The 18,702-nt window shown below is 44.0% G+C and overlaps 1 protein-coding gene across 4 annotated transcripts in view; it reads right to left on the bottom strand.

The window, feature by feature from the left end:
* The window catches only part of LOC110492498 (zinc finger protein 704), a 109,474-nt gene that overhangs the window by 84,471 nt on the left and 6,301 nt on the right, over positions 1–18,702 (bottom strand). For 2 of the 4 annotated variants that reach the window (XM_036947512.2, XM_021566874.3), the window contains exon 2: positions 12,009–12,235. The exons of the other annotated variants lie outside the window; for them this stretch is intronic. In XM_036947512.2, coding sequence (XP_036803407.1) covers positions 12,009–12,235 — 227 coding nt within the window. The remainder of the gene's footprint in view (positions 1–12,008; positions 12,236–18,702) is intronic. 4 annotated transcript variants of the gene reach the window in all.

Below are 18,702 nucleotides of genomic sequence, written 5' to 3'. Positions count from 1 at the left end.
AGACAGGCCTGGGGAGATGTAGCATGCCTCTGTCATGGTGCAAGCTCTGGTCAGCAATGGTCCAGTTTACACATAGCCCACCCTCTGTGGGGTCGTGAGACACCGGATGCATCTGGTTTTCAGGAGAAATGGAAAGAGAGCCTGTGACGCGACTTCCACTTGTGGACGTTAACAAGGTGACACTCCATCCTAACTCCTCCTCCACATTTACTGGATTGGATCAACAGTACAGAATACATTTTTTTTCTTTTAGTCAGGTCCAGAAAGAAATGCCGTTCCGGCTACGTTAGGTTACACATAGCCCAGATACTGGAGCTGAAATGCTAGACATGCGAAATACAGAATGCTAGCAAGCTGGGCTACACCACCCCCTCTCCCCTGTTGCCATTCATCTAGAATGACCTTGGACCTATTGGTGTATGAGTAGGAGAGTTAACCCTTTACGAACACACACCTTACAGCAAGTAGAGGGTTGGAGGAGAGAGAGAGGGTTGGAGGAGAGAGAGAGAGGGTTGGGGAGAGAGAGAGAGGGTTGGGGAGAGAGTGTTGGAGGAGAGTTAGAGGGTTGGAGGAGAGAGAGGGTTGGAGGAGAGAGAGGGTTGGGGAGAGGGAGGGTTGGGGAGAGAGGGTTGGAAGAGATAGAGAGGGTTGGGGGAGAGAGAGAGAGGGTTGGAGGAGAGAGAGGGTTGGGGAGAGAGTGTTGGAGGAGAGTTAGAGGGTTGGAGGAGAGACAGGGATGGAGGAGAGAGAGGGTTGGAGGAGAGAGAGTTGGGGAGAGGGAGGGTTGGGGAGAAAGGGTTGGAAGAGATAGAGGGTTGGGGAGAGAGAGGGCTGGGGGAGAGAGACGGTTGGGGAGAGAGAGGGCTGAGGAGAGAGAAGGTTGGAGGAGTGACAGGGTTGGGAGACGGGGTTTGAGGGTTCACTGATCCAGACTGAGACAGAGGGCAGGCAGGGGGGCTGTTCCTCTGACCTTCACCCATACACAGCACACTTCACTGCAAAAGTGTGTGTGTGTGTGTGTGTGTGTGTCAACTGTGTAAAGTGCTGTTAGTTTATTTAAACCAGCACCAGGGTGAAACCAGTCGAGCCACCAGTCAGCTGTGGTCTGTGACCTGGAAGGTGGGGTTAGGTCAGGGGAAACGGACTCTGCTTTGTGCAAAACTACACAGGAGAAACACATCACTGTAAAATGAGACGACCAGCTACGAGTCGCACTGGGAAACTAGTGGAAACACAAACCAACTTCGTCAAGCAGTTACCAAGTGAAAACGCCAACCAACGCTGTTCAGAAATAGTTGATATTGGAGTGTCACATCACAAACAGCTCTTTGGTGTGCAGTGTTAAAAGTGTTAGTCGAACAGCTCTTTGGTGTGCAGTGTTAAAAGTGTTAGTCGGACAGCTCTTTGGTGTGCGGTGTTAAAAGTGTTAGTCGGACAGCTCTTTGGTGTGCAGTGTTAAAAGTGTTAGTCGGACAGCTCTTTGGTGTGCGGTGTTAAAAGTGTTAGTCGGGCCTCCCGGGTGGCGCAGTGATTAAGGGCGCTGTACTTCAGCACCAGCTGTGCCATCAGAGTCCCTGGGTTCGCGCCTAGGCTTTGTCGTAACCCGCCGCGACCGGGAGGTCAGTGGGGCGACGTACAATTGGCCCAGCGTCGTCCGGGCTAGGGAGGGCTTGGTCGGTAGGGATGTCCTTGTCTCATCGCGCACCAGCAACTCCTGTGGCGGACCGGGCGCAGTGCGCGCTAACCAAGGTTGCCAGTGCACGGTGTTTCCTCCGACACATTGGTGCGGCTGGCTTCCGGGTTGGATGCGCATTGTGTTAAGAAGCAGTGCGGCTGGTTGGGTTGTGTATCGGAGGACGCATGACATTCAACCTTCGTCTCTCCCGAGCCCGTACAGGAGTTGTAGCGATGAGACAAGATACTACAACAATTGGATACCACGAAATTGGGGAGAAAAAGGGGTAAAAATTCAAAAAAAATAAAAGTGTTAGTCAGACAGCTCTTTGGTGTGCGGTGTTAAAAGTGTTAGTCAGACAGCTCTTTGGTGTGCGGTGTTAAAAGTGTTAGTCGAACAGCTCTTTGGTGTGCGGTGTTAAAAGTGTTAGTCAGACAGCTCTTTGGTGTGCGGTGTTAAAAGTGTTAGTCGAACAGCTCTTTGGTGTGCGGTGTTAAAAGTGTTAGTCGAACAGCTCTTTGGTGTGCGGTGTTAAAAGTGTTAGTCAGACAGCTCTTTGGTGTGCGGTGTTAAAAGTGTTAGTCGAACAGCTCTTTGGTGTGCGGTGTTAAAAGTGTTAGTCAGACAGCTCTTTGGTGTGCGGTGTTAAAAGTGTTAGTCGAACAGCTCTTTGGTGTGCGGTGTTAAAAGTGTTAGTCAGACAGCTCTTTGGTGTGCAGTGTTAAAAGTGTTAGTCAGACAGCTCTTTGGTGTGCAGTGTTAAAAGTGTTAGTCGGACAGCTCTTTGGTGTGCAGTGTTAAAAGTGTTAGTCAGACAGCTCTTTGGTGTGCAGTGTTAAAAGTGTTAGTCGGACAGCTCTTTGGTGTGCGGTGTTAAAAGTGTTAGTTGGACAGCTCTTTGGTGTGCAGTGTTAAAAGTGTTAGTCGAACAGCTCTTTGGTGTGCGGTGTTAAAAGTGTTAGTCGAACAGCTCTTTGGTGTGCGGTGTTAAAAGTGTTAGTCAGACAGCTCTTTGGTGTGCAGTGTTAAAAGTGTTAGTCAGACAGCTCTCTTGACTCCCTCTTGTCTTTTGCAGGCTGGGATGAATCTCACCGCATGACGTCTGGGGACTGCCATGACTTACCATGGTGAATAATGCAATGCACTAAGGGGGAGACACAGATTGGTGTGTGTGTAAGTAATAAAGTGAGAGAGAACGAGAGAGAGAGAGACAGAGAGAGAGAGACAGAGCGAGAGAGAGACAGAGAGAGAGAGAGAGAGACAGAGAGAGAGAGAGACAGAGAGACAGAGAGAGAGAGAGAGAGAGAGAGACAGAGAGAGAGAGAGAAATGTCCTATTCTCCATGGTGATATTAAGTGAGTGGCCAATGCCAGAGGGGGGGTGGTGAGTTTGTCTGAACGCCTCATCTTCCATGGATTTGATCTGGCTTTAGTATGACATCCTCGTGGTTGGAGGAGAGGACAGCAAGGGGCACAGAGATGGAAAGAGATGGAGGAGAGGACAGCAAGGGGCCACAGAGATAGAAAGAGATGGAGGAGAGGACAGAAAGGGGCCACAGAGATAGAAAGAGATGGAGGAGAGGACAGCAAGGGGCCACAGAGATAGAAAGAGATGGAGGAGAGGACAGCAAGGGGCCACAGAGATAGAAAGAGATGGAGGAGAGGACAGAAAGGGGCCACAGAGATAGAAAGAGAGTATTCACATCAATCCACTGTTGTGTATTATTTACACTGATGCAAATGGTCTCTACAGTATGCATGTAAGACGCTACTAGGGCATTTTAAATAATTTGAATGTTTGAGTACTCACATTAAATTATTATCAAGTACTCGCAAAAAAAATCTAAATTGAGAACATCAAATGCATGTACATTTATGTTAATTAGCCTAACGCCAGCCATGACATGTTTTCAACTATTAACCAAGGTTTCCAATATCATACTTGAGTCAACAATGAAAAGAAGTGCAATTTGAAATGTATTTATTGAACATGACAAGGTAGGAGTAACATAACGAACACAAATGTAACAAAATGTCACATGAGGAGATGCATATATTAGGGGTGTAATGGTACATGTATTCGTACCAAACTGTTTGGTAAGGGGACCTCGGTACGGTCTGCACTGTGAACCCGAATGAATACATAAACAAATATTTTCAAATATGTGAACACCGGGCCTATAGGCAATTCCTACACTGCGATGTATGCCCTTGTCTCTTGGGTACATCTGAGCTGAAAAAAACATTGTGGGCTAATCCATTAAACTAACTAGAGTCTATGCACACGTTGTAATCAAAATTCAAATCATAACTGGAGCATTTCAAATGATCCTTTTGTGAGGCGCAGCCGGGAACTAGTTCTGTACGATGGAGAGTGATGGGGTGGATAAACCAGGAGGATCATCCATCACCGTTTCAATCTCCACTTTGGGAACATTTTGTATTAACAGTAGTTTAAAACGGCGATAGAAAGAGAGTTGTAGACAAAACGTTAACAGTATGTCGCCACTGATCAACGAGAATAGACTGTGCAAGTGCCAACACCTCAGAAAGGTTGACATATTTACACCGACTTCATGCCAGCAACATCTCAAACATGTTGACATATTTACACCGACTTCATCCCAGCATTCCACCAACACCTCAAACATGTTGACATATTTACACCGACTTCATCCCAGCATTCCACCAACACCTCAAACATGTTGACATATTTACACAGACTTCATCCCAGCATTCCACCAACACCTCAAACATGTTGACATATTTACACCGACTTCATCCCAGCATTCCACCAACACCTCAAACATGTTGACATATTTACACCGACTTCATCCCAGCATTCCACCAACACCTCAAACATGTTGACATATTTACACCGACTTCATCCCAGCATTCCACCAACACCTCAAACATGTTGACATATTTACACCGACTTCATCCCAGCATTCCACCAACACCTCAAACATGTTGACATATTTACACAGACTTCATCCCAGCATTCCACCAACACCTCAAACATGTTGACATATTTACACCGACTTCATCCCAGCATTCCACCAACACCTCAAACATGTTGACATATTTACACCGACTTCATCCCAGCATTCCACCAACACCTCAAACATGTTGACATATTTACACCGACTTCATCCCAGCATTCCACCAACACCTCAAACATGTTGACATATTTACACAGACTTCACCTCGTACATTCCACCGGTGCAAGACGGAAATACAAAGAAACAAGAACACAACTTCGTCTCCCCTTTGTATTCAAGCAGCCCTGATTCTGATTGAGATAAAAATGACAGTACAGTATGCAGTACAGTATGCATTTCATGAGTGGCGCATGTAGCTTGTTGACGGCCAATCAAAAATCATCAAAGTAGCACTACAGTCATAGAACCTCCGTGTGTGGCAAAGAACGTTAGGAGGTTATATAATCAATGGAAGAACGTTAGGAGGTTATATAATCAATGGAAGAACGTTAGGAGGTTATATAATCAATGGAAGAACGTTAGGAGGTTATATAATCAATGGAAGATGATGCAATTAACGGTGCAATATGCAGAAATCTCTACGCCATTTAATGATTTTTAAAATTCTAATTAAAGGTGCAATATGCAGAAATCTCTACGCCATTTAATGATTTTTAAAATTCTAATTAAAGGTGCAATATGCAGAAATCTCTACGCCATTTAATGATTTTTAAAATTCTAATTAAAGGTGCAATATGCAGAAATCTCTACGCCATTTAATGATTTTTAAAATTCGAATTAAAGGTGCAATATGCAGAAATCTCTAAGCCATTTCCTGGTTTCTAAAACTCAAATAGTTTGCCTAATATCCGTTTATGTGACAGAACAAGCAGTGTAGAGAACCATTGTACCATCTCATCTGCTGTGAAATATATTTTACATAACCAAAAATATTGTATTTTCAGCTGTTTGAAAGTGAAAGACGCAAAAAACAAAACTTAAGAACTGGAAGCATAGAAATAGTGCTCACAGATCTTTTGACGCGTGAAGACCTCTTGTTGTGAGGCCCAACATAACAATCCCTGTCACAACAGATAATGATAGGAACATTGTGAATGCCATCACAGAAGCTGGACTTGGGCCACAAATAGGGTGCTTTGCAGTTTTTGCATCTTTTGTCAAAAAAACAAAAATGAACTACAGTAACTGCTGGCAAGCGAATCGTGAATCCAAAGCAACAATACTGTACGTACCAAACTGTGGGTTTGGTGAACCGTTACCTCCCTGGCATATATGTGCAAAATATCATGACTGTAGCTCAAATGGGACAGGAGATACACTACATGACCCAAATTATTGGACACCTAATTCCAAAATGATGGGCATTAATATGGAGTTGGTCCACCCTTTACTGCTATAACAGCCTCAACTCTTCTGGGAAGGCTTTCCACTTGATGTTGAAACATTGCTGAGGGGACTTGCTTCCATTCAGCCACAAGAGAATTCTAATTTATCCCAAAGGTATTTGATGGGGTTCAGGTCAGGGCTCTGTGCAGGCCAGTCAAGTTATTTGACCACAGAGGATCATTAGCTTCTTAAAAAAGGGAATTGTTTTAAATCGCATAGCCTACAGTCAGAAGGGTGCGCAATTTGGGCAGCGTACGCGGCAAATACCAAATAGATGATTGTTAAGTTGCTACTGTCAGTGAAAAGCTGAGAGACCGAGCCAGGCATATCGTGAGATTAGAAAATACAATCGCAGAAAAACTGTTCGGAAAGCAAATGGCTATTGATGTAAAGAGATGACAATGAAAAGACTCCAATCTATCTTTTAGATATCAAAATTCTTAACTTATAATTGAGCAAACATTTTATTGGCACCAGCGGGGAACATCTGCCATATCTCCAGTAAGCTTGCATATTCACTGTCTTTCTCATTGAGTCAGTGCCACTTTTGTTTGTTTTGGGACAATAATTTCCTCCTCATATCGTATTGTGTCTCCCCTTTTCGTAGGCCAATTAAATGGATTAGACAACGTTGTTTACCTGTTAGTCAGTGTCAGCGGAGGAGGCTACCTTGTAATTTCTGAAGTATTCAAAAAAATGTCCGTACCGGTAAGAAAATAAATCTACTTTCACCCCTGCCTAAAACAAAATCACCAACTCAGTCTTGAAGTTGGATTTGGCTTGTTGCATTGAAAGGGACTGTTATTTTATTGATGTAATGCCAATTTCCACAGTATGGAGAAATGGTTCTCTGTTTAAAGCCAGGAAAGATAGTGTACATTTTAGTGAAGTTCAATCTTGTCCATCTCTGCGTGGGCTGCAATTCTTCTGCACGTTACTGTTCCAGGAACTGCATGCACACAGCTTAGAGAGAGATCATTGGTGAGGAGGCTATAAAACATATGCTGGGGTTAGAGTTGCAGTCTCTCTTTCTCTCAGGGCTGGATCGTTTTTTTCCTGGTCAGGTCACAAGGTCAGGGAAGCGCCAAGGCCCTAATCATGGCTAATAATAGGGCTGGGTGGTAAATTGTAAAAAAATATTCTAGCACAAGTCAACAACTTCGGGAGGGCAAGCCAAATAGATCTGACTATCCCCTAGTTGCGAAAGTACGAACTGTGTGCGTAACCTGTGCTTCATCCAGCCTCCATAACCACCATGCTGTTGATTACCTCTGCCGATTATGGATGAAGACTGTCATGAAAAGAAATAACCGTCATAACCGTTGTTTTATCATTTGTATCTTTTTGTAGAATGAACAACTGACTTGGGACGACCGAGTATTCGTGGGGTTGAGTTGATTTACGCGGTAACATGGACTCTTTACAACATGATGAAACTGTTTTGCTTCTTGCTGAAAAAAAACAAGCTGTTGTAACAAAAGAGTCCTTGGTTGCCTAGGCAATGCCCCCCTTCCAGCAGCAGCAGCACATGCAGTCAGGGGTGGAGGAGAGGAGAAAACGTGCGTATTTTGGCAGACCAATAACCGGCATCCAAAATTCCATGACCGTCATGGCCCTAGTGGCAATCTGTCACAGCGTTGACATAGATAAACTAGGGGCACTATTTCCATTCACTTCAACAACTGCATCAGAGTCAATACCTGCAGGAGCAGAGATAAGAAAACATTTTCACAACGAACCAGCCAAAAAGCTGGCCCAACCATTCCACTGGACCTCTTTTTGTTCATTCACACGTTCTTTAGATATTTTTATCAGCTGTATCTGTGTGTGTGTGTTTCTGTGCACCTCCTGAGTCCTTCCTCTCCTCTGTGCAGAGAACCTTGTTTTAGCTTGTTTGCAGGACACAGTAACCCAGCGATACAACCATGAACTGAACTGAACACTTTTACACAACTGTGTTCGACACACGGCCCTAGCAGAAAACCCCAACTGTGACAGCTGGTAGGGGAGGTGGCAGAGGAGAAACCAGGCCAATTCCCCACTACACTATGAAAACACACAGAGCTTCCATCCCCCATATAGACAGCTTCTCCAACCTATCAATGGTTCTAAAACATGTTGAATAAAAACGCTCTGCCTGCAGCCGTTCCCAGACCTCATCTGTTGTGTAGCACTGTTATCTAGCAGAGCGCTGACGGGTCATGTCCCTGGACAGACACAGCTCTCTCTCTCTCTCTCTCTCTCTGACTGCTGCCTGTGTGTGTGTGTGTGTGTGTGTGTATGTGTGTGTGTGTGTGTGTGTGTGTGTGTGTGTGTGTGTGTGTGTGTGTGTGTGTGTGTGTGTGTGTGTGTCACAGCAACAGAGAAAACAGCCTTGAGCCCCTCTCGCTCTGCTAGTCATTGAGTCACACACAACAGTACAAACTGCTGAGAGAAAAACATGTCAACATACACACACTGGTCTGTCTAGCCACTCAGACTGCACTGGTCTGTCTAGCCACTCAGACTGCACTGGTCTGTCTAGCCGCTCAGACACACTGGTCTGTCTAGCCACTCAGACACACTGGTCTGTCTAGCCACTCAGACTGCACTGGTCTGTCTAGCCACTCAGACTGCACTGGTCTGTCTTGCCACTCAGACACACTGGTCTGTCTAGCCACTCAGACACACTGGTCTGTCTAGCCACTCAGACTGCACTGGTCTGTCTAGCCACTCAGACTGCACTGGTCTGTCTAGCCACTCAGACACACTGGTCTGTCTAGCCACTCAGACACACTGGTCTGTCTAGCCACTCAGACTGCACTGGTCTGTCTAGCCACTCAGACACACTGGTCTGTCTAGCCACTCAGACACACTGGTCTGTCTAGCCACTCAGACACACTGGTCTGTCTAGCCACTCAGACTGCACTGGTCTGTCTAGCCACTCAGACTGCACTGGTCTGTCTAGCCACTCAGACACACTGGTCTGTCGAGCCACTCAGACACACTGGTCTGTCTAGCCACTCAGACACACTGGTCTGTCTAGCCACTCAGACACACTGGTCTGTCTAGCCACTCAGAGTGCACTGGTCTGTCTAGCCACTCAGACTGCACTGGTCTGTCTAGCCACTCAGAGTGCACTGGTCTGTCTAGCCACTCAGAGTGCACTGGTCTGTCTAGCCACTCAGAGTGCACTGGTCTGTCTAGCCATTCAGAGTGCACTGGTCTGTCTAGACACTCAGACACACTGGTCTGTCTAGCCACTCAGAGTGCACTGATCTGTCGAGCCACTCAGAGTGCACTGATCTGTCGAGCCACTCAGAGTGCACTGGTCTGTCTAGCCACTCAGAGTGCACGCCTGGCTTACTGATACCGGGATGAAATGGAGAAAATAGATATTAGAACAATTTTAAGTAAAGTGTTAACCCTTTTACCTGAATATGAGACAGGGATTAAGTCGCAGGAGTCAATTTCACTTGGACATTATACTGATTTACAGATTATAAGGGGGGTGGGGGTCTGTGGGGGTTAATAATTCCATAACCTTTCATGTCCAATCCAAGGAACTAATCTTTATGAACACAATATCCTGTAGTATGAAAGACCACACGCTCAACAAAGTGAAACATGGGTCATTTTTTGTAGCGTTGAATGAGTGATCTGCTTGGATCTCAATGTTAAGGCAAAGACCACATTTAGTGAGGTTGGCCATGGTGAGCAAGGCAGTGATACAAGGCATTGATATCATGTGCACTGATTTGTGTATGGATTAATATAGTGATTGGTTCATAAGCTAGTGGTCTCACTATTACAGTGAGAACAGTATTGGTTTAGGTTTATCAGTCAACAGCAACATGGCCATCATATCTTCCATTCTCACCCACATGATTGGGCAATCTTGACTTTATTCTAAAACTTTAACCATTGAAGGCATTTACTTTAAGGCATTTATTTTAGATCTTGAGAATCAGAACTATTCTGAAACACTGGAATGTTTTCTAAGAATCCAACAGCGGTCATCTGACCAAGCCTCCCCACAACATTTATGCCCAAACCACGGGATAGTTTGAACCACCACAAGGTCAGAGTCAATTCCATTTCAACTCTAGTTTATTCAGAACTTGGGTTTGGATTTTTATGTGGAAACATCCAATTCTTAGAGCTATTTTCAATTTCAGAAATTCTATGCCCCATTCAATGACTGTTTCATTTGGACTAGGACTGGTATTGACCCAACTCTGGTTGAAGCAGCAACCATGCCACTGGTAATAACCACGTAATAACCATATTGTTATCGACGCAGTACTTGGTAACATCTATGTTATAGAGTTGCACAGTATACCAAAACTTCAGTACTTTTCGATACAAAAAAACATGTACAGTTAGGTACTATAATTTTTGTTACGTTCAGTACTTCTGTCAAATGTGTCTTACGTGATTGAGAGGATCAAGTCTGTATTAGCATAGCCCCTTTATAGCGCCAAGAGCAAAGAGCCTGCTCCACTTAGTCATTCATTGCTAGAGTTGTCTGAGCTACATTAGCTCCCCAGTCCCCACTCCTGCTCCACTTAGCCTGCACCGGGAGTCTGGGCTGCATCATGTTATCTCCTCACTCCTGCTCCACTTAGCCTGCACCGGGAGTCTGAGCTACATTAGCTTCCCAGTCCCCACTCCTGCTCCACTTAGCCTGCACTGGGAGTCTGGGCTGCATCATGTTATCTCCTGACTCCTGCTCCACTTAGCCTTCACTGGGAGTCTGGGGTCCATCATGTTATCTCCTCACTTCTGCTCCACTTAGCCTGCACTGGGAGTCTGGGCTGCATCATGGTATCTTCTCACTTCTGCTCCACTTAGCCTGCACTGGGAGTCTGGGCTGCATCATGTTATCTCCTCACTTCTGCTCCACTTAGCCTGCACTGGGAGTCTGGGCTGCATCATGTTATCTCCTCACTCACGCGGCACAGAAGTTAACACACCTGAATAATTCGACCCAGCATGTAGAAATGTTGAAACTGTTAATTAATGTTCACAAAACAATGGCCATACAGGCTAGACACTTTTACAATGCAAGACGATACCGGTAGCTTCCAGCTTTAATTGTAGGCTAACTTTCCTTGCTAGCTTACAGCTGAATTCACAATCCTACTACTTTGTTTGTGATAATATGCAAACCATAACACAAAATATGCTAATTTAAAAGCTGGCAGGCACCAAAAATGTTACTAATTCACATTGTCTCCCATGCCACCAAAACAACATTCACTTCTTCATCTTCCTTTAACTCATGTCTGGTTTCCACTAGATTCCCGAGTCACAAAGTCAGATTCCACAGCCACATTCTGCCTTGCAAATTAAGCAAATAATGTCATTAATTTCTTAAAGAGACAGTGCACACTATTCGAAAAGAACAGATTGCTTCTTCCATGCAAATGTTGTTAATAAGTACAATAAAAGAATACAGTATGTTCTCTTTGCAGTTTCCTATAAAAAAATACAGTATGTTCTCTGAGCAGTTTCCAATAAAAAATACAGTATGTTCTCTGAGCAGTTTCCAATAAAAAATACAGTATGTTCTCTGAGCAGTTTCCAATAAAAAATACAGTATGTTCTCTTTGCAGTTTCCAATAAAAAAATACAGTATGTTCTCTGAGCAGTTTCCAATAAAAAATACAGTATGTTCTCTGAGCAGTTTCCAATAAAAAGTACAGTATGTTCTCTGAGCAGTTTCCAATAAAATAATCCTGTATGTTCTCTGAGCAGTTTCCAATAAAATAAGTCCTAAAGTTTATCTGTCTGGATCAAGTGTAATTTTGTGACTTTGGCTAATATATATTTTTTGTGGTATCGTTTTGGTAATAAGTATCGTGATGGTATCGAGTATTGTAATACTAAACCTGGTATCGGTATCGAATGAAAAACGCTGGTATTGTGACAACACTACTATGTTATTAGCCATGTGGTCCCTACCTGCGTCGGGGGACAGGTATGTGGGAGGAGGGGTGGGGATTTCTCTCCTCAGGTGGCACTTGATGTCCGGTTTCCTGGAAACCATCAGGCACCAGCGGATTCCTCGCTTTCAAGTGCATGTGTCTGTCCGGCTTCTGCCCGTTCAGGATCAGGCAGTGAGTGGGACTGCCGTTAGTAAGGACCCCAGTCAGACCACTGTTCCTCTCTGCCTCGCCACCACAACCCATCTAAAGGATGAAGAACAGTACACACACAGCTGAGAAATGGTTGCAGTCTCAGAACTGTTATGTTGGTGCTTTTTAGTCCACATGTTTTATTTATTTATTTTTATTTCACCTTTACTTAACCAGGTAGGCCAGTTGAGAACAAGTTCTCATTTACAACTGTGACCTGGCCAAGATAAAGCAAAGCAGTGCGACAAAAACAACAACAGAGTTACACATAAACAAACATACAGTCAATAACACAAGAGAAAAATATATGTACAGTGTGTGAAAATGTAGAAGATTAGGGAGGCAATGCAATAAATAGGCCATGGAGGCAAAATAATTACAATTTAGCATTAACACTGGAGTGACAGATGTGCAGATGATGATGCGCAAGTAGAGAATAGAGATACTGGGGTGCAAAAGAGCAAGAGGATAAATAACAATATGGGGATGAGGTAGTTAGTCGGGGGTGCTATTTACAGATTGGCTGTGTACAGGTACAGTGATCGTATACTGCTCTGACAGCTGATGCTTAAAGTTAGAGAGGGTGATAATTCTCCAGCTTCAGTAATTTTTGCAATTCGTTCCAGTCATTGGCAGCAGAGAACTGGAAGAAAGGCGGCCAAAGGAAGAGTTGGCTTTGGGGATGACCAGTGAAATATACCTGTTGGTGCGTGTGCTACGGGTGGGTGCTGCTATGGTAACCAGTGAGCTGAGATAAGGTGGGGCTTTACCTAGCAAAGACTTGTAGATGACCTGTAGCCAGTGGGTTTGTAGCAAGGGCCAGCCAACGAGAGCATACAGGTCACAGTGGTGGGTAGTATATGGGGCTTTGGTGACAAAACAGATGCCACTGTGATAGACTACATCCAGTTTGCTGAGTAGAGTGTTGGAGGCTATTTTGTAAATGACATCGCCGAAGTCAAGGATCGGTGGGATAGTCAATTTTATGATGGTATGTTTGGCAGCATGAGTGAAGGAGGCTTTGTTGCGAAATAGGAAGCCGATTCTAGATTTAATTTTGGATTGGAGATGGAGAGTCTGGAAGGAGAGTTTATAGTCTAACCAGACAACTAGGTATTTGTACCTGTCCACATATTCTAAGTCAGAACCGTCCAGAGTTGTGATGCTAGTCAGGCGGGCAGGTGCGGCAGCAATCGGTTGAAGAGCATGCATTTAGTTTTAAAAGTATTTAAAAGCAGTTGGAGGCCATGGAAGGAGAGTTATATGGCATTGAAGCGCGTTTGCAGGTTTGTTAACACAGTGTCCAAAGAAGGGTCAGATGTATACAGAATGGTGTCGTCTGCGTAGAGGTGGATCAGACAATCACCAGCAGCAAGAGCAACATCATTGATATATACATAGACAAGAGTCAGCCAGAGAATTGAACCCTGTGGCAGCCCTATAGAGACTATCGGTGGTGACTTTACAGTGTCCCAAAACTTTTTGGAATTACTGCTACATGATGCAAATTTCTGTTTGAAAAATCCAGTCTTAGCTTTCCTAACTGACTATGTATTTTGGTTCCTGACTTCCCTGAAAAGTTGCATATCGCGGTGACTATTCGATGCTAATGCAGAACGCCACAGGATGTTTTTGTGCTGGTCAAGGGCAGTCAAGTCTGGGGTGAACCAAGGGCTATATCTGTTCTTAGTTCTACATTTTTTGAATGGGGCATGCTTATTTAAGATGGTGAGGAAAGCACTTTAAAGAACAACCAGGCATCCTCTACTGACTGGATGAGGTCAATATCCTCCAGGATACCCGGGTGAGGTCGGTTAGAAAGGCCAGCTCACTGAAGTATTTTAGGGAGCGTTTGACAGTGACAGTTACGGACACAGGCAATGAGGCAGTGATCACTGAGATCCTGGTTAAAGACAGCAGAGGTGTGTACCTGGTAGGTTCCTTGATAATTTGTGCGAGATTGAGGGCATCTAGCTTAGATTGTAGGACGGCCGGGGTGATTGTAGGACGGCATATCCCAGTTTGGGTTACCTAACAGTACGAACTCTGAAGATAGATGGGGGGGGGCAATCAATTCACATATGGTGTCCAGGGCACAGCTGGGGGCTGAGGAGGGTCTATAACAAGCGGCCACAATGAGATACTTGTTTAAAAGACCTGGATAGTATGACAGAACTCTGCAGGCTATCTCTGCAGTAGGTTGCAACTCCGCTCCCTTTGTCAGTTCTATCTTGTCGGAAAATGTTGTAGTTGGGGATGAATTTTCAGGATTGGTGGCCTTCCTAAACCAGGATTCAGACACAGCTAGGACATCAGGGTTGGTGGAGTGTGCTAAAGCAGTGAATAAAACAAACTTAGGGAGGAGGCTTCTGATGTTAACATGCATGAAACCAAGGCTTTTACAGTTACAGAAGTCAACAAATGAGAGCGCCTGGGGAATGGGAGTGGGGCTGGGGCTGCAGGGCCTGGGTTAACCTCTACATCACCAGAGGAACAGATGAGGAGTAGGATAAGGGTACGGCTAAAGGCTTTAAGACCTGGTCATCTAGTGCATTCGGAACAGATATTAAAAGGAGCAGATTTCTGGGCGTGGAAGAATAGATTCAAGGCATAATTTACAGACAAGGGTATGGTAGGATGTGAGTACAGTGGAGGTAAACCTAGGCATTGAGTGACGATGAGAGAGGTTTTCTCTCTAGAGGCACCAGTTAAGCCAGATGAGGTCACCGCATGTATGGGGGCTAAGGCATATTGGGCAGGGCTGGGGGGTCTACAGTGAAATAAGGCAATAATCACTAAGCAGAACAGCAATAGACAGGGCATATTGACATTAGGGAGAGGCATATGTAGCAGAGTGATCATAGGGACCAATAAGTAGCAATAGGTGAGTCAGGGAGACGATTCAGTAGTTGCTACTACGCTAGGTGAGCTGGAGACAGGGCGATTCAGACAGCTAGCGGGCCAGGGCTAGCAGATGGGCCTTCGGCGATGTCGCAACAGAAGAGCCTGTTGGATCCACCTCGGACGATTACGTCGGCAGACCAGTCGTGATGGATAGGCGGGGCTCCGTGTCGGCAGTAAATGGTCTAGGCCATTTGGCAAAAGAGGTATTGTAGCACAATAATTAGCTGGTGGACCTCTTCGGCAAGCCGGGAGATGGGCCTAGCTCGAGGCTAGCTCAAGGCTAACTGGTGCTTGCTTCAGGACAGAGACATTAGCCAGGAGTAGCCACTCGGATTGCAGCTAGCTAGCTGCGATGATCCGGTGTAAAGGTTCAGAGCTTGCGGTAGGAATCCGGAGATATGGTAGAGAAAAAGCAATCCGATATGCTCTGGGTTGATATCGCGCTGTGCAGACTGGCAGGTATTGACTGAGCTGGGGCTGGCTGGTGTCCGAATTAACGGTGAAGACCGCTAGCAATGGCAAACTGACTACTAGCTAGTAGCTAGTTACCTGGCTAGCTTCTGATTGGGGTTCCGGTTCTAAAGTATAGAAATAGCAGATTCGTACCACATTGGGTGAGGTGGGTTGCAGGAGAGTATATTCAGTCCATAGATGGGAAGTGAGATTAAAATATATACAAAATATTTACGAGAAAAAAAACAAGGAAAACGATACGGGACAAGACAAAACACACGTCCGACTGCTACGCCATCTTGGAGAATGCGCCTGACAGTTTTGGGAAAGAGACGTTGTTGAGAGATTTTGTGTACAAAGAAATAGAAGCTGTCAGTTACACTAAATCTGTCCAACAATTAGGAGGCACTGACAACTAGAATATATAACCTATTGTTTAAAGTAGGGTTCCCCAACTAGCGGCCACAGGTGATTTAATTTGGCCCCCCAAGTTTTCTGAGCAAAAATTTATAATTAATGACCAACTTCCTGTAGCATTCACTAATAATAACCAAAGACTTGTAGCATTCACTAATAATGACCAACTTCTTGTAGCATTCACTAATAATGACCAACTTCTTGTAGCATTCACTAATAATGACAAACTTTTTGCAGCATTCACTAATAATGACCAACTTCATGTAGCATTCACTAATAATGACCAACTTCTTGTAGCATTCACTAATAATGACCAACGTCTTGTAGCATTCACTAATAATGACCAACTTCATGTAGCATTCACTAATAATGACCAACTTCTTGTAGCATTCGCTAATAATGACCAACTTCTTGTAGCATTCACTAATAATGACCAACTTCTTGTAGCATTCACTAATAATGACAAACTTTTTGCAGCATTCACTAATAATGACCAACTTCATGTAGCGTTCACTAATAATGACCAACTTCTTGTAGCATTCACTAATAATGACCAACGTCTTGTAGCATTCACTAATAATGACCAACTTCATGTAGCATTCACTAATAATGACCAACTTCTTGGAGCATTCGCTAATAATGACCAACGTCTTGTAGCATTCACTAATAATGACCAACTTCATGTAGCATTCACTAATAATGACCAACTTCTTGTAGCATTCACTAATAATGACCAACGTCTTGTAGCATTCACTAATAATGACCAACTTCATGTAGCATTCACTAATAATGACCAACTTCTTGTAGCATTCGCTAATAATGACCAACGTCTTGTAGCATTCACTAATAATGACCAACATCTTGTAGCATTCGCTAATAATGACCAACTTCTTGTAGCATTCACTAATAATGACAAACTTTTTGCAGCATTCACTAATAATGACCAACTTCATGTAGCATTCACTAATAATGACCAACTTCTTGTAGCATTCGCTAATAATGACCAACGTCTTGTAGCATTCACTAATAATGACCAACTTCATGTAGCATTCACTAATAATGACCAACTTCTTGTAGCATTCACTAATAATGACCAACGTCTTGTAGCATTCACTAATAATGACCAACTTCATGTAGCATTCACTAATAATGACCAACTTCTTGTAGCATTCATTAACAATGACCAACTTCTTGCAGCATTCACTAACAATGACCAATTTCTTGTAGCATTCACTAATAATGACCAACATCTTGTAGTGTTCACTAATAATGACCAATGTCTTGTAGCGTTCACTAATAATGACCAACGTCTTGTAGCATTGACTAATAATGACCAACGTCTTGTAGCATTGACTAATAATGACCAACAAGCAGGCATTAATATAAAATTAACACAGGTCTCATAAACAACCTCTCAAGCACAAGCCCCCATGCTAGTCAGTAGCCAGCTAATCTTTATAATTAAAGTCTAGCCAACTTGGATCTATTTGCTAGCTAACAAGATATAACAGTTGAATTGTTATGAACACACCCTTCTGACCGTCTCCAACAGTATGCTAGCTTGTCCACTTTGTTCAGATGTTGAAATCAAGTGGCCTACCTTATTTATCAGAATGAGAACTAGTTGTTAATTCCTTACATAATATTTTTTTATGTTCATTGCACATTTATAAAACACAAACTAGACAGCCAGCATAACAGTCTGTGGCTAAAATGCTTCTAGCGGTACCCGTGCACGACAGAAACTGAGCATTAATTTTGCAGAATCAATGTTCCTTGATACTCCAGTTTTAATTGGGTCTGCTCTTTGCGCAATTTGAGGAGTTTAGACATATAAAGGGTATTGTTAGAAAAGTTAGGTTCCCATCTATTACAGTAAAATATTGTCTAAATGTGTTTCAGTGTCCATATGACCGATTCTGTTGGACCAAACCTCAAATGCAAATAACGATTTGAAACCGCTTGTTGTCAGAGAGGAAGAAATTATCTTTCATCTTTGTTGTTGTGAGTGGCAGGAGGGGGAGGAGCTTGTGAGTGGCAGGAGGGGGAGGAGCTTGTGAGTGGCAGGAATGGGGAGGAGCTGGGTGTGTGCTATCTGGGATCCTTGGGACATCCCTACCCTAACCTTAACCCCTAGCCTTACCCTAACCTTAACCCCTACCCTTACTCTAACCCCTACCCTTAACCCCTATCCTTACCTCAAACCCTACCCTTACCTTAAACCCTACTCTTACCCTAACATTAACCTCAACCCTTACAGTTACCTAACCCTCCCTGACCCCTACCCCTACTCTAACCTATATTCCTACCCTTACTCTAACCTTAACGCCTACTCTTACCTTAACCTTAACGCCTACTCTTACCCTAACCTTAACCTTAACGCCTACTCTGACCCTAACCTTAAAGCCCACTCTTAAGGTCCTACATATAGGGGCAGTACTCAGTGACATCACTTCCTGAAACAGGAGGTAAAAATACATAACATAGGTTCACAATATCAACATTCAGTGAGTACTGCCCCTATATATATATATATAGGAGGTATTCATTTTTTCTAATATAATTTTTTTGCTTCCCAAATATTTTTCAAGTTTAAAGTTGTATTGTCAAATGCACAGTAAGGGTGAAATTGTGGTGTAGATAATGGGGGGGCAGTAGACGGGCTGTCCGAGGGGTGATAACGGGGGGGGGATGAACAGTAGACGGGGTGTCTGAGGGGTTCTCCGCATTTCCTGCAATTCTACACA

This window comes from Oncorhynchus mykiss, chromosome 16, assembly GCF_057628025.1.
Source record: "Oncorhynchus mykiss isolate SJ-2025 chromosome 16, ASM5762802v1, whole genome shotgun sequence".
Taxonomy (NCBI): Eukaryota; Metazoa; Chordata; class Actinopteri; order Salmoniformes; family Salmonidae; genus Oncorhynchus; species Oncorhynchus mykiss.
The sequence above is the reverse complement of the archived record's forward strand: the minus strand, read 5'-3'. Positions and strand labels throughout refer to the sequence as shown.